The 14684-nt window shown below is 51.7% G+C and overlaps 4 protein-coding genes and 2 non-coding genes across 6 annotated transcripts; 3 read left to right on the plus strand and 3 right to left on the minus strand.

The window, feature by feature from the left end:
- Positions 1–79: 79 nt before the first annotated feature.
- CC1G_00832 (hypothetical protein) lies at positions 80–1543 on the minus strand (the record flags this gene model as incomplete). Its single annotated transcript, XM_001831233.1, has 7 exons — positions 80–342; positions 403–732; positions 815–893; positions 945–1093; positions 1153–1281; positions 1343–1355; positions 1454–1543. 7 exons carry the CDS (start codon positions 1541–1543, stop codon positions 80–82), a joined length of 1053 nt encoding a protein of 350 aa, XP_001831285.1.
- A 602-nt stretch (positions 1544–2145) lies between these two features.
- On the minus strand, positions 2146–2217 carry CC1G_20148. The gene has a single exon. It is a non-coding gene; the product is annotated as a tRNA-Gly (tRNA).
- Positions 2218–2427: 210 nt separating this feature from the next.
- On the minus strand, positions 2428–2499 carry CC1G_20149. The gene has a single exon. It is a non-coding gene; the product is annotated as a tRNA-Gly (tRNA).
- Positions 2500–4125: 1626 nt separating this feature from the next.
- On the plus strand, positions 4126–7939 carry CC1G_00833 (von Willebrand RING finger domain-containing protein; the record flags this gene model as incomplete). Its single annotated transcript, XM_001831234.2, has 6 exons — positions 4126–4175; positions 4350–4716; positions 4772–4904; positions 4961–6622; positions 6681–7765; positions 7817–7939. 6 exons carry the CDS (start codon positions 4126–4128, stop codon positions 7937–7939), a joined length of 3420 nt encoding a protein of 1139 aa, XP_001831286.2.
- A 754-nt stretch (positions 7940–8693) lies between these two features.
- On the plus strand, positions 8694–11536 carry CC1G_00834 (O-mannosyltransferase; the record flags this gene model as incomplete). Its single annotated transcript, XM_001831235.2, has 10 exons — positions 8694–8840; positions 8902–9026; positions 9087–9391; positions 9445–9553; positions 9606–9955; positions 10005–10118; positions 10171–10629; positions 10683–11015; positions 11069–11399; positions 11452–11536. Exons 1-10 carry the CDS (start codon positions 8709–8711, stop codon positions 11534–11536), a joined length of 2343 nt encoding a protein of 780 aa, XP_001831287.1. The 5' UTR covers positions 8694–8708.
- Positions 11537–12019: 483 nt separating this feature from the next.
- Positions 12020–14627, plus strand: CC1G_00835 (MVP1 domain-containing protein; the record flags this gene model as incomplete). Its single annotated transcript, XM_001831236.2, has 12 exons — positions 12020–12209; positions 12280–12422; positions 12469–12559; positions 12615–12991; positions 13041–13155; positions 13210–13237; positions 13293–13325; positions 13378–13548; positions 13599–14034; positions 14085–14123; positions 14178–14416; positions 14468–14627. 12 exons carry the CDS (start codon positions 12020–12022, stop codon positions 14625–14627), a joined length of 2022 nt encoding a protein of 673 aa, XP_001831288.2.
- Between the last annotated feature and the right edge of the window lie 57 nt (positions 14628–14684).

Consider the following 14684-nt stretch of genomic DNA (forward strand, 5'->3'; position numbering starts at 1 on the left):
AACCCCTCACCGCCTCACCCATCTCGCTCGTATCAATGCAATGCAATGCAAGTCGTGATCATGATTCGTGAAAAAGGAATTATACTTTACAAGTGGAATCATTTGAGATTCTGGCAATGTCCTTTGAGGGCATATCCTCAAGATGATGTCGCTCTACAGCGTTCGTGACGAAGGGTATATGGCTTCTGCTTGTGCGTCGTGTTTCTGCTAGTTCAACGTGGTTGTGGTTGGTGGTGTTCAGCCATGATGGGACGAGCGAGGCACGTCCTTCAAGCTCGGTTTCGGAGATGGTCTGTGACCGGGCGACGTGCGTTCGTACTGAAATCAAGACGAACACTATTCCTAATGGGAGAGGCGTCGTGTCAGCGGTAAGCCAATTATCGATGCAGAGTCGTTTCTCACCCATGCTAGGAACGAGTGCGTGTTGGACGATGATATGGGCTGGATGGGCGATGGCGAATAGGATTGTGAGGAGTAACATTTGCGTGGTGTAGATCAGCGCGCTCTCGATGATGATGCGCACAACATCGAGGAGACTCAACCCTGAAGACGAGATTATCCCGGCTCTTCTCGACGCCCGATGCTGGTCCCAGATCTTGTAGATGATCAACCCCGTCGTCAACAAGTTCTGCGCCAGGTTGAGGGGGAAGGTCGCGTTGAGGAACCCCTGGACAATTTCAAACGGTATGGATTCGACATTCCGAAACCAGTGGAGGTTCACAGAGGCCGACACTATCCCGATCAAAACCAGCATTCAGTACTCATGTTGCTTCAAAAGGGTGGAGACCAGGCGGCCAAGCAACGAGCGACATACCTATACTCCCAAGGAGCAAGAGGGATGGGAGGGCAATGACGTAGCAATTACTGTCCCAGATGAGGAAGCAGCGGAAAATCTGTGCTAGGTGAGTTGACGAGCTTCTACCGATAAATATTGGTTGACTTACGACGAGGATGTCACCTATCCAGGTTAGCAGTGCCAGGACGACGGGGAAGGCGTATGAATCCCAGTTGGTGAGGTCGCGAAAATGGCTGACTGCACTGAATGGGCTGAGGGTATAAGCGAAGGCATGGATCATGCTGTAGATGTTCAGGCCTATAAAGCGGACCGTTAGGGTGGGAGGTGTGTGGGGATGCGGTAGACGAAGAACCGACATATGTGGAACGTTATGAGGATAAACATGAGGAGTATCCCAGCCAAGAATACTCGGGAAGCGAAGGAGCGTCTGGCACCCCGCTTGCGCAGGATGTTGAGCGAGGCGCAAAACAGGCAGAAGTACAACCCTGCATTGTAGTTGGGTGAGTGTCTACCCTCTCAGACAGACCGTCACAGAAAACAACACACCATATATCGTCGACTAGGTACGGGCAGGAATACGGGTGGGGGACAGCAAGGGGATTAATCAGCGCCAATCCAAATCGGACATAATCCAGCCAATTCTGGGGCACTACTCACCTCAAGCCAGAAGCTCACAATGTAAAACACCTTGTACTCCAGAACGACAGGAGGAAGAAACTTCCTCGCATCATCCGAGGCCACATCCATGCTCGCTCAGGCCTCCTGGTCGAGACCTCGACAACAGTTGGGGGTGGGGTCCAGTCAGTGGTCAGTGGTCAAGAAGCGAACACACACACACGCTCCAAACCTGTCGTAACGAAAAGGAAACCCGAACCGGTCACATAAAGCCTCCAGTTACCTGGTACATACCCCATAAAGTGATCAAACTACACCCCGGTTCCGAGGTTATTTCGTTTCAGAAGGACGTTTATCAGAAATAGATTTAAAGTCGGACAAGGAGAACATACAAAAGAAGTTTTATTGAGCTTCTGTCCCCACATCATGGGACCAATTGGGTGAAGCTAAGTCTGAGGGATTTCGTTGCCTTCTCCAGCCGTTTTGCCGTTTAAATTCCGCGAGAACTCTGGGCCAACGAAAAAATAATGTCTGCGAATGTGCAACATTGGATACCGTTTGCGCTCTGTCCAATGGCCACCGGATGTCCACTAAAGCGCCTGCCAGGCCATAGGATGAATCGCCGAGGGATACCATCATAACAAGAATGTCCCAAGGTTGGTATGTACGATACCAAAATGAGCACCATAGCACCTCTAGAATAGGCCAAAATGGACGACCCACTCCCACGTGCATACACCGAACGGGAATCGAACCCGTGCCGCTTGCTTGGAAGGCAAGCATGATAACCACTTCACCATCGGTGTGACGTTTTGGCCGCAGAAGGAGTTTGCCAGGAGGACAAAGCAAGCATACAGGAAGAATGTGAGCTTTATATTAAAGCGAGCGTGTTTTTAGAGGGACTAAAGTGAGGCGTATGTATACACTTAGAGGTTGAAAGAGGAAAGTAAGGGCACATTGGCAGAAGTACAACTCAGTTGGGTTCAGTGGATGCAGCAACAAAAAGATGAGACTTTTACACCGAACGGGAATCGAACCCGTGCCGCTTGCTTGGAAGGCAAGCATGATAACCACTTCACCATCGGTGTGTTGCACGATTGGTTTTGCAGCTTAACTAAGTGCCACTTTCTCTAAACTATCCTTGTCGCGAGCAGCAACCGCAATCCGAAACTCAAATCGAGCTAATTCGTTTGTACCCTGTGGATTTTCCGAGTCTGGCAGTGTCTGAGCCCTGAGGACCGAGGCTTCTGACCGGTAGGCTTGCGGCCTACATGGTCCCTTTTTGTGCAGTCCAGAGGCTTCTCTGTGCAGTAAGGAGGTTCGGAGAAACTTTTTGGGAGATAATTGGTGGAGCGCAGGTTCACTTTTAGGTGGCCCGCCATACCCAGGCGCTCACAAGGATTCAGCGAGCGCTTGTTTCCACGATTTGGAGTTAGGGTGAGAGTCGTCTCGCCGCTGCTGGATGAAGATGGCCTAGGAGTGGCGGTTTCTAGAGAGGAGTACTTCCCCTAAAGTTGGACGTGCGGCATGCGGTGTTCCTTTCGCGTCTCTGAGGTGCTCATACAGACTGTGCATGCAGATTCAGCGAGGTCTCCGAAATATCACGCACTACGTAAGTACCAAGTTCTCACAGACTCTTCCAGTATTCACGTCATATCCTTCTGATTTTTGGTGGGGAAGTACGTACTTCGGGGCTTTGTCTTCCCCGGAGGACACACGCACGCTTTCCACGGAGATCTAACTTGGGTGAACGCATGCACAGATGAAGGTGGGAGGTGGGCCCGCTGCATCAGTGGCGTCAACCTGGGGTATAATCGGTGGGGCGGGGCCAGGGCGCTTATCTCTGTCCGCGGATAGGCGCTTTCTCAGATTTCGATGACATGAATGTCAAACGGTTCATTCATATCATGTGTCGTTTTTGGAGGGTCCCCGCATGCATAGGGTTTGATAAATGCAAATAAAGGATATGAGTGACGTCGACATTTCATTATTGCCACAACGTAGTACTATGTTTCTAGTACGCTACGTTAATTGGCACTTCATATGTCTGTCAAGTTTTGTGAATGCACGAAGCAGACAAGCAAACATTCGAAGGACGGGCAGTCATCTTGCCCAACGTCATCAAGAGTTTGGTGAGAAACCGGGGTAAAGACAGTGGATGATGCATAGCTTCCGTGGGGAAACCAAAGGATACCTGTGATTCTTTAGTTGCTGAAGCCCATACGAGAGGCCGTTAGAATGTCACGACCATGCCAATTGAAATAATGACCATCTGTCGCTGCTGGTAGAGGAGGATCGATGCCTACCATCTCTTGGATTGCTATCTAACGACGAGATGGTGTTTCTACCTCCCGACTCGGATTGCAAGACTGGGCGCTTCTCGAGTGGAAATTTGATATCGAGGAGGACGCCGAGTGCGATGGCATCACTCGTCTTGAGGCTCTCGCACACGCGAGGTGGAGAGCAAATGATGGGAAGAGAAAGATCGAATATTCCTGGGGTAACACGGTGGACTTCGATTTCGATGCGCAGGCTGGAGGGTCGGCGTCTGGGACCTCGTGGCGGACGTTACGGTGGAACGATGAGGCGCAAAGCTTGGGCCTATAGGAGACGGCGAAGCGCCAATTGTAATTTTGCGAAAGGCTAGGTGCGGAAGGCGGGGGAGAAACGGTCTAGAATTATTACCACATTGAGGAGATGTTTTCGAGGAAAATATGATGACAGTTGGTAGGGAGGGGGCCATCTGGATCTTGGGTGTGATAAGGTGGGCTGATGGGACGAAAAGGGACGAATCCGAACCCCAAAACGGAAGGAGCTGACTTGTAAGAAAGGTTTCCCGCGAAATCATATTTTCACCACAGCGCACTTGTGAGGCTCTGCCGATGAAAACTCCTGCGCCGCTGGCTCCCTCTTGGTTAACGAGGTCGCCCACTCCCAGAGATAACGACTCACTCCAAGTCCCACTCACTCCAACTTACACTTCCCCCCGTTCCGCCCCAAAACCACCAAGCTTGCTCAGCGGCTCCTCAATCAGGGCTGCCTTCCGCCCACGATCACACCGCCCTCCTTCAATCCGCTCTGCATATTCCGCCTCGACAGCCACTTCCTCAAGCGACAACCACACTTCAACTGCCCAGCCCCACTCTTATTCTCCAGTAAACATGGCCCCAATCCCTGTAGTCTCCAACCACGGCCGCGATGAGGACGAAGAGTGTCCAGTTTGCCTCGAACCCCTTAGCTTTAGCTTTAGATTGCCGGGCGAGAAACCCCATATCGTCCCAGAGTGTGGCCATGCTCTTCACGAAGTAAGTCGTCCCCAGCTGCCAGTTTTCGTCCAGGGTTGACCCGCTGGCGTCCCAGGCTTGCTACACCGCCGTCTATGGCCCACCCCCGAACCAGAGCAGGACAGTGCCACGCAAGTCGAACGTCGGTGTTTGCGGGGTGTGCAGAAGGCCCATGAAGGTAGGAGATGGAGACGGGGGCAAGTCAAACAGTGCGTACCATCATCGTCGTGCATCTCTGCCTTCTTATTAATGTTCTCGTGCTTAGAACTCGCGGCACTAACTGGAATGGGTGATAGTCGTGCGGCTCCGATGTATCCTGGCCGCGATACACCTACAGCACGCAGCATCCGCCAGCCAGTCGAAAAACCCTATGACCCCAACGAAGACGACCCCCTCGAACATGTCGGCCGCTCTGGTGCCCCTGCCGAGCCTTCAGGTTACATCGTCGCACCCTCGATCGAAGTCCGACCAGAGTTCCCTTCACTCACACGCACTAATGATACCAGTCAGCCGCTGACTTGTCTCGTTGTCATAGAGCTGCCAGGCAAACGCACAACCTCCGCCCCAGGCGCTGTCCTTCCCGACAACTACAGCACAAGGACAGGCGGCAGCATCCGCCATGATAACGCTTCAGGTCGCTCAAGTCCCCGCGCAGACAGCCTCCAGCGGCAGCGTCCAAACCAATTCTCACCCAACGAGGACCCACGCGTAGCATCGCCCAGAAGCTTCAATCGTTCTCTGCCTCCGACATCTCTCGATAATGATGCCGCGTCAACATATGCGAACATCATCCTTTCAGAGGAAGACTCGCCCTTTGCCGCAATCACCGAAGACCTGCGAAACCGTATCATCGACTGGAAAGGTCACCCGCTCTCCGATCTTGGCCCTCTGCAGATGTACGACCTCTTGTCCGTCAGGCGAGACTCGGCCATTCGCGACTTCTACGTCTACCTTTTCAAGGAAGCTATCATTTGCGTTATTGAGGAAAAGAAACGGGGAATTGGTCGTCTCCTGTCAAACTCGGGCCTGGGCGACACTGGCTCGATACCTTCCATGACAGGCCAGTCGAAAGGCGTCTTGCGACTTAAAGGCCGCATTTACGTCCGTCATATCAAGAATGTAACAGCTTCCTCAGCGGCGGGAGAGATGAGCCTTACCATCGACATGGAAGATGAACTCGCATCTTTCATTCTGATCTTCAAAGATAGATCGTCGCTCGAGGCATGGAAGAACACCATCCAAGCACTCGTCAATATGTTCCAAAAGGCGAATGGCATCGTTCCTCAGCAACAACAGCAGCGACCGCTGGATATTGAAGAGTTTGGTGGAAGCGCCAAGGCCATGCGGATGCTCAGCGGGAGCACGCAAACTTCGGTCAGCACTGTGGACAGTCTCTTGCAAAACTCGGCACGATCGACCATGTCTTCTTCGACTTCACACAACGGATCACTCATGCCCCCACGAACACTCCAGCACAAATTGTCGACTCTCGGAGAAGATGACAGGGAGATGGAGCCATACGACGTTCCTTCGCCGCTTGTGGCGCCTCACAACTCCAGCGGACCTTCCAACTCTCTCCCCTCCCTTCCTCATCCTCCAATGGACCTCATTCTCGTCGTCTCCCTCCCTCCGCCAGGCTCAGTGCCGAGTACCGCCCAACTCAAGATCAGGGTCATCAAAACTACATTAGACTTTACGGTTGCCTCAATGGGCCCGAAGGACCGAATCAGTCTAGTGACCTTCGAAGTTGGGCCTGGAGGAAAGGTAAGGAAGACGCCATTCCTGAGTGTCGGACGACCCCAGAGTAAGGCGAGGCTGGAGAAGTTTATCGACGAAACTGGATCCCGGCTTGACGAATCGCAAGACGAGTTCTTGGTTAGGGGCTCAAGGGACGAGAAGACGGATGTGGTTACCGCGGTCAATCATGGTGCGTTACCAGTCCCCCTATCACTCCATTCCGTGCTAATGTGTTACTGTGACGACAGGATTGGACGTCGTGCTCCAACGCAAAGCTCGGAATCCCATATCCGGGTTGATTTTGGTCAGCGACGCGTCTGACAGCACAAGGAGGGCGCAAATGGACCTCGTTCTCGCTCGAGCGGAAGCTGCCAACGTGCCGATCCATTCATTTGGATACGGACGTTCGCACGATCCCGCGTCGCTCTGGCTGATGTCGAATCACACCAGCGGCACCTATACCTTTGTAAAGGACTGGTATGACCTGAGGAGTTGTGTGGCTGGATGTGTGGGAGGGATGATGTCTATCGGGTTGTTGAACATGAAGCTTCATATGAAGATCGTCGACAGCTTCAGGTTCAGGATCCGAAAGGTATCAGGCGGGCCATCCTCCATCCTCGCTTCTGATGGTCAGAATGTAGATGTGGATATCGGCGAGCTGCGGTACGGTGAGAGGAAGGAAATGTTGATCGAGCTCGAGTTGGACAACACCGACATGCACAAGATGGCGCAACAGAGACAGAAGGAGCGGGCGATGGACGCGACGGATCGGTTTGTGCAGAGTCTGGGGTTGGACTCGTTAGCGATCGACGACAGCGCGGATTTGGTGGATGGGATGATGGATAGGATGATTGATGAAGTGCCGGTCGTGGAGGTGGATGGATCGTTCTTCGACCCTGCTGCTGCAAAACAAGTCTCAAGGCTGGCACACCCTGTTCTGTTGACCATTACACTCTTGCCCATGACCAACACGCCTTCGAAACCGCCATCAACAGTGTCGGATCCTGTGATTGTGAGGAGGAGGATGGAGTTGTTGGCGAGCGACATGATTACGAGGGCGCTGGTGTTGGTTTCGAGGAGGAACTTCCCACAGGCGCAGAAGATCATGGGCGAGACGAAGAGGATCTTGCATACTGTTTTGCAGACGATCTCCAGAGGCATCCCACCGCCCAATCCCAACTCGGGAGCGACGAGGAATAGGAAGGAGCTGTTGACGATCAAGACTGTTCAAGCTATGCAGGCGATCTTGCAAGACTTGCAGTTGTTGAGCGAGGCGTTGGAGGATAACGTCGAGTTGTTTGCTCATGATCAGAGAAACTTTGGTGCTCAACAGGTGTGTTCGTATATCTGTGGTGTGGCACTTTATACTGATTTATTTCCATAGGCTATGATTCTGAGAGATCAGAAAGCCTGGAGTAACCGAAGTGCGACTGAGCGGCTGTTCTGGACAACAGACAACTCGATTGAATTGGCCTCAAGAGCGACTGACTGGATACCACGCGATTAAACACGTTCCTTACCCTCTCTCTCTTGCCCTCCACTCGTTTCTCTCTATGTTTATTTCTTGTCTTCAATCTTTTTATTTTGCGTATCACCTACTATTACCCTATTCTTGTATCATTGCTGTGCCTGTGTTTTTTTGGTCATTCCCGTTTTCTTCTTGGTCCTTTCTAGTATTAGTATCCCACCCGACGCGTCGATCCTTTAGCATCTCTCTCTCTCTTCCGCTTTGCTAAACTTATTATTCTCGACTATCCCTCTGGTTCCTCCCACCCAAGGTTATTATTATGTACCTCCTTTCTTCCTTGCGATACCAAGTATATCTCTGCCTTAGTTCTTATAGTCTGCATCTTGCTCTACGGCTCGTAGCTCGTGTGTTACTTATTAGCTTGGAATCGAGCTATTTACCTTGATCGTTCCTTTGGTAGCGTGTACCCTGCGCAAAGGACCGTCTCGTGACGCGTAAAGTCTAGCTCTCAATCATATTTCGCCACGTCTCGTCCTGTCCTGACATGTTTCTGCTTCTGCGGTTCGAAATCCCCGTTGAATAGCCGTTAGGGGCCAGGGGAGAACGCGCAAAACGTGGTGAGAACCTTTCCCCAAAAGGCGATCTTAGTCAGCTTGCCTTCGTGGCAGTTGAATGCGGCTTGGCGCGGGCGTATTGGGCCAGCGGAAACGAACCTTTGATTCAACTTTCTCTTCATCCTTTTCCTTTTAAATTCCTCCTCTCCCCCATCATATCCCTTCTCCCGCCACCTGCCACTGCTGCAGCTGCCATGGCAAGTCCGAGTAAGGGGCACACGACGCCCCGCCTGAGACAGCGGCCGTCGTCCAACCCGGATACCTCAAGCTTCGAATACCAGCAAGTCCAGGATGATGAACACGTCGCTGAGGTTTATCAGAACCCTGTAAGTCTGCGTTGTATGTCTTGTAGGGAATGAATAAAGCTGACTGACCATGGGTGGCTAGCGCAATCGGAGCGAGGTTGAGCGGTTCTTCGAGAGTAGCCAGGGCAGCTTCATCGTCGTGTCTGCCCTGACCGCGTTGGCGCTCGCTCTGCGGTTCTACAAGATCAGTTTCCCTGACCAAGTTGTGTATGTTACCCAACTCTTGCCTACAAGACCCTGATCGTCCTGCTAACCGCACGCATCCAGGTTCGACGAAGTCCACTTTGGAAAGTTCGCAGCATACTACATCACGCACCAGTACTACTTCGATGTCCACCCTCCGTTGGCGAAGATGTTGTTCGGTCTTGCAGGGTGGTTTGTCGGCTTTGACGGCTCTTTCCTCTTCGACAACATTGGCGACAGTTATATCACGAACAATGTTCCCTATGTTGGAATGCGGGCACTTCCAGCTGTTCTCGGCAGTCTTACGGTTCCTATTGTTTATGCGATTATGAAGGAGAGCGGTTATTCGACAATTATTGCGGCGTTTTCTGCCTCGCTTATTCTCTTTGGTGCGTCGCCTCACTTTTGAGCGCGTTGGAGGGTGCTGACTCGGATTTTGAAGACAACGCTCATATTGCTCAGTCCCGACTCATCCTCCTCGACGCGGCGCTTATTTTCTTCATGTCCCTCACCGTCTACTCCTATATTCGTTTCAGGAAATACCGATACAGGTATGTCTGTTTACGCGTCCTGGAACACATGTTACTCACGCAGTGGCGATAGGGAGTTCACGTTCGAGTGGTATACGTGGCTCTTCATGACCGGCTTCTGGATGGCTTGCACGTGGGCGTCCAAGGTTAACGGTGTCTTGATTGTCGCCACTATCGGTATTGCCGTCCTCATTGACTTGTGGGATGTCCTCGATTCGCGCAAGGAGGGTCACACCATGGAATACTTCTGGAATCACTTCAAGGCGCGCGCCTTGGGTTTGATTGTCTGGCCCATCACGATCTATCTTTTCTTCTTCTACATTCATTTCTCCATTCTTTATCAATCTGGCCCTGGAGATCACTTCATGAGCCCTGCATTCCAGGAGACTCTTGCTGGAAATGAGATGTTGTTGAACAGCAAGGGTGAGTTGGGTTTATTCTGGCTGTGGACGGAGCTGATGGTATTTTCTAGAAATTCGCTATTACGACGTTGTTACGATTCGCCACAAGGATACCAAGGTCTTCCTTCACTCCCACCCCGAGAAATACCCCCTTCAATACGAAGATGGCCGTATCTCCAGTCAAGGTATGTTTTTGATCGTACCCGTGGTGTCGCCTCCATTCTTATGCTGCTTTAGGTCAACAGGTTACCGGTTATGGTCACAATGATACCAACAACCACTGGCGAATCATCCCCACCAAGTCTCTTCCTGAGACTGGTCGTGGCCGCATCGTCCGCAACCAGGACATCGTTCAGCTTCTCCACGTCAACACTGACACCCACCTTCTCACTCACGATGTCGCCTCCCCCTTGATGCCCACCAACCAAGAGTTCACCACCTGGCCACGAAACGACCACTCTCGCCACAACGATACCCTTTTCCAGATTCAATTGTCCGGTGATTTCAATGATAGCGAGCCTTGGAAGACCAAGTCAGGTCACTTTAGGCTTATCCATGTGCCCACCAAGGTTGCCCTATGGACCCGTGCCAAGCAGCTTCCTGAATGGGCTTTCAAGCAGCAAGATGTCAACGGTAACAAGAACGCCAATGACAAGACCGCCATCTGGTTTGTTGATGACATTATTGAAGACCAATGTGAGTTACTCCGCACCTGATTGGTGGACGTCCGTGTTGACGTCTTTGTACAGTTGGTGAAGAGCCTGTTGACAGAGGCAGTGATGCACCCGTCAAGGTTCCTAAGAAGATGAACTTCTTCAGGAAATTCGGCGAGCTTCAACTCCTCATGTGGCAGCACAACGCTGGCTTGACTGCTTCGCACCCTTATGCCAGCGGACCCATCAACTGGCCCTTCCTCATCAGTGGTATCAGCTTCTGGACCAACAACGATGACAAGAAACAGATCTATCTCATTGGAAACATCGTGGGCTGGTGGACTTGCGTCATCGGCCTTTCCATCTACGTTGGTATCCTCGGTGCTGATCTCCTCGCTCGTCGTCGCCAGATGGACCCCATTCCTGATCGTGAGTGTCCTTGCTTTACCTCGTGTTTGATGTCCTGATAAATTCTGTTGCAGCTGTGCGCAACCGACTCTGGAACAACACTGGTTTCTTCCTCCTCGTTTGGGCTGTCCACTACCTTCCGTTCTTCTTGATGAGCCGACAGTTGTTCATTCATCATTACCTTCCTTCACATCTTGCATCCGCTCTCATCGCTGGCTCTGTATTGAGCTTCGTGCTGAGCGAGACGGTCAATTATCCCATCTCAATTGTCGGTCCCAAGACAAGGCTTCGACCATCACAATACGCCGATACTGGCCTCAAGGGCTTTGCTATCGTTATCCTCTTTGCCCTTCTCCTCTTCTTGCTTTTCGTCTTCCTTGCGCCATTGACTTATGGAACTCCTGGGTACGTTCTGGTTCTATTTTTGTTCATGAATGTCGCTGACGATTCGGTACAGGTTGACCGGTGAACAAGTGAATGCCAAGCGACTTTTGTCGTCCTGGACCCTGCACTTTGCCGCTAAAAAGACTCACGATGTGTAGAGATGGACTGTAGTCAGCTTGTATATGTCCTGAGATTCTGTCAACGTATCTTATTACGATTGAATGCCACACGCCCTTGCTGCTACTCAACGCTCGATCAGTGAAAAGTGATTTCATACTGACATTGAGGAAACTACTATTTTTCTTGAGCGCATTCGCCGGGCTAGTCGCTTTTGTTCTGGATGGCCAGGGCTGTGAAACACCACCATCTAATCTTTCGTTTTCTTTGCGGCGACCTCTTGTTCTGTTTTGTATTCGACAGACATTATATCAGACCACATGTGATACCTTTCATACATCGTTCGGATGTCATACTAGATGTCTGCGGAATTGCTCAGAGATTGACTGCAGTGACCATGGCCATCCTCTAAGCCACGGGCGCTATTCAAGTAGGCACAGCCACCAGTGCCAGTTGGGTTGCGGTCGATGATGGCGCTTTGCCTTAGCTCACCGACGGTCGAACCCTCGAGGGACCCCTGAACAATGTTTAACTCGCCGAGAGGGGGTCAGAGATACGCAGGCATCTCACCCAGTGGCCTAGGTGGTAGCTTTGTCGACGACAACCCGTTAGCAAACTCCGTCTATGACGACGGGCTCGATCCTTGGAGTGCTGCGCCCAGTCCCTCAGCAACACCGGCTCCCCAGAACAACTCTGTGTTCAATGCAGTAATTGGTGGGTAGCACTGTTTGCTAGAACTGAATTCAATGTGCTGTGGAGACTCTGACACCACCCTGTTTTGTAGCGGACGCCTCGGTACCTTCGATTTACCACCGCGCCTTTGCGGCAGTTGACCAGGCCAACCTCGGGGAAGCCTCTGTGAATGCGCTTTCAAGAGTTTTGGCGACCTCTTCGTTGCCAGCAGCTACGATTGACAAGGCAAGCTCGGTGTCGGGTGATCTGCCACATTCTTAGAGAATGACAACATTACTAGATCGTGAACCTGGTTAGCACAAAGCCTCGCGTTTCTAAACTCGAGTTCTTCGTTGCGCTTGCGCTGGTAGCTTTGGCCCAACAAGGGAAAGGTATTTCTTTCTCTCCCGACCCCAACATTGCAAGTACTCAGCTACCCTTCGACAGACGTCAGCATCGAACAAGTCGCAGCTCTATCTTCGCAGAACACGCTTCCCGAGCCGTCACTCGATCTCGACCGACTCCAAGCTTCAACGTCAGCCTTCATGCCTCCCTCCTACAAACCCACCCCGCCACCACCGATGCGCGGGTTCACTGTCGATCCATGGGGCGGCGGACGATATTCCGCGCTGCCACCTTCTGCGACTTACAATCAGAGCGTCGGAGCCGGCCCTGCTCCTCCTCTGTCAACTACGACTTCCAGCGTTGCTGGGACTGGTCTTCCGGACTTCTGGTGGCAGAGGCAAGAGAAAGTCCGAGTTACTCTATTGGGACATCAAGGGTTTATTCTGAATAGATATGTGGTGTATGAGATCGTCTCTGAGGTGAGTCTCTAGCCCTCGTACGCTGAGCTGGTTTTGATTGTTATTCTAGAGAGATGAACGACCAGTTATTAGACGTTATTCGGAGTTTGCGTTCTTGTGGGATGTATTGGTTCGACGTTATCCGTTCAGGCTTTTCCCCGCTTTACCACCTAAACGTATAGGAGGTACGAGTTGTTGGTTAAAAACCACGTTAACCCTGAACTAACCTGCTTTGGCAGCCGATGAACAATTTTTGGAACAGCGACGGTAAGGAGATTGCGAATATAATATATACCGGTCGTTCGCTCACCGCGCACAATAGGAAAGGCCTCTCGAGATTCCTCAACTACATTGTGTATGTCAGTTTCATTCAAACCTTTTAACATCGTGACTGACTTGTCTCGAAGGAACCATCCGATCATCAAGGACGACGGCGTCTTGAATGCTTTCCTTACGGAACCATCGTTCGAGACGTGGAGGAAGAGCTCGCCTATATCTTTGGAGGAAGAGTCAGCGTCGAAGAAGGTGGACAAGGTGGAGGAGATGTCCATTCCTAGCGACTTCGACGAGAAAATCGCGTACGTACTGCGCGAGGCGCCTCGTGACCGGTCTACTCATCCTTGCCTAGGTCAATACGAAACCGGTTGAATCCACTCATCGACCACTGGCATAGAATTTGTATCCTTGCCGAGAGAATCGCCAGAAGACAGGAAGCCGCTGCGGTACGATTGCCTCCAGCTTTCCGCAAACCGTTCCTGCCGACTCACTCTACCTTATCGTCACCAACGTCGTCCGTCGCATCTCTTCCCGGGTCTCCGATATCACCTATCTCTACAACCATGGCCCAATCTCTTCACGAATCACTCTTTGGTCTGCAACCTCTACCTGAAATTACGCAACCGCAGGGAGATTTGGCGAGGTTGACGAATACGTTGCGGGCAGTGACGGAGGTTATCGATCCTTGTTGGAGAGGGGATGATTGTGAATTGTCGACCGGGGTGAGGGCCGGTCTCAGCCAAGTCGCCGACCATACGCAGCGGCATTCAGAGCTTTCCGAGACCAGGGTAGGTCTTTGTTACTCCCTGGTAACTTCAGTTGCTGATCGTCTGCTCAGACGAGAGCCTTTCTGGATACTACGTTGGAGGACTTGAAGGTAGGCGATATACAAAGACGCGCCCTTCCTGATCTCACTTTAAGCTCCGTCTAGTCTCAACGCGACCTATACCTTGCGACGCGTGATCTCTTCATTCGACATGACCGTCTCTCCGTGGATCAAGTTGACCGCTTGAAGAAGCGTGTCGAGACCAACGGTTCCAAACTGGAAGGGGTCCGCGTTGCACAGAAGGATGGATGGGAGGAGGAAGCAGAGCGCCTCACTGCTCTGATCGAGCGTGACCAAGCGACGATCGCCGCCCAGCTGAGCCGACGAGTGTTTATTCGCGTCTGGTACAGTCCTTTCCTGTGGATTGGTAATACCAGTGCTGACCTTACTTTTAGTTTATGGCATGAGCTGAGGGTTATGCTTCACAATCGCGAGAACACGCTTATGACCCAGGCTGTTCACAACTTTGCAAGCGGAGAGCGACACTATGCTGAGAATGTTGCCAATATATGGCAGTCTCTCGAAGAGCAGACTGAGGGAATGCCTTACGAATAATCGGTTTGCTTCCTTCTATAGTACACGGATTAAGCCACGTAGTTTTCAATTCTCCGA

Source organism: Coprinopsis cinerea, assembly GCF_000182895.1.
Source record: "Coprinopsis cinerea okayama7#130 chromosome 7 map unlocalized cont3.7, whole genome shotgun sequence".
In the NCBI taxonomy this organism is placed as follows: domain Eukaryota; kingdom Fungi; phylum Basidiomycota; class Agaricomycetes; order Agaricales; family Psathyrellaceae; genus Coprinopsis; species Coprinopsis cinerea.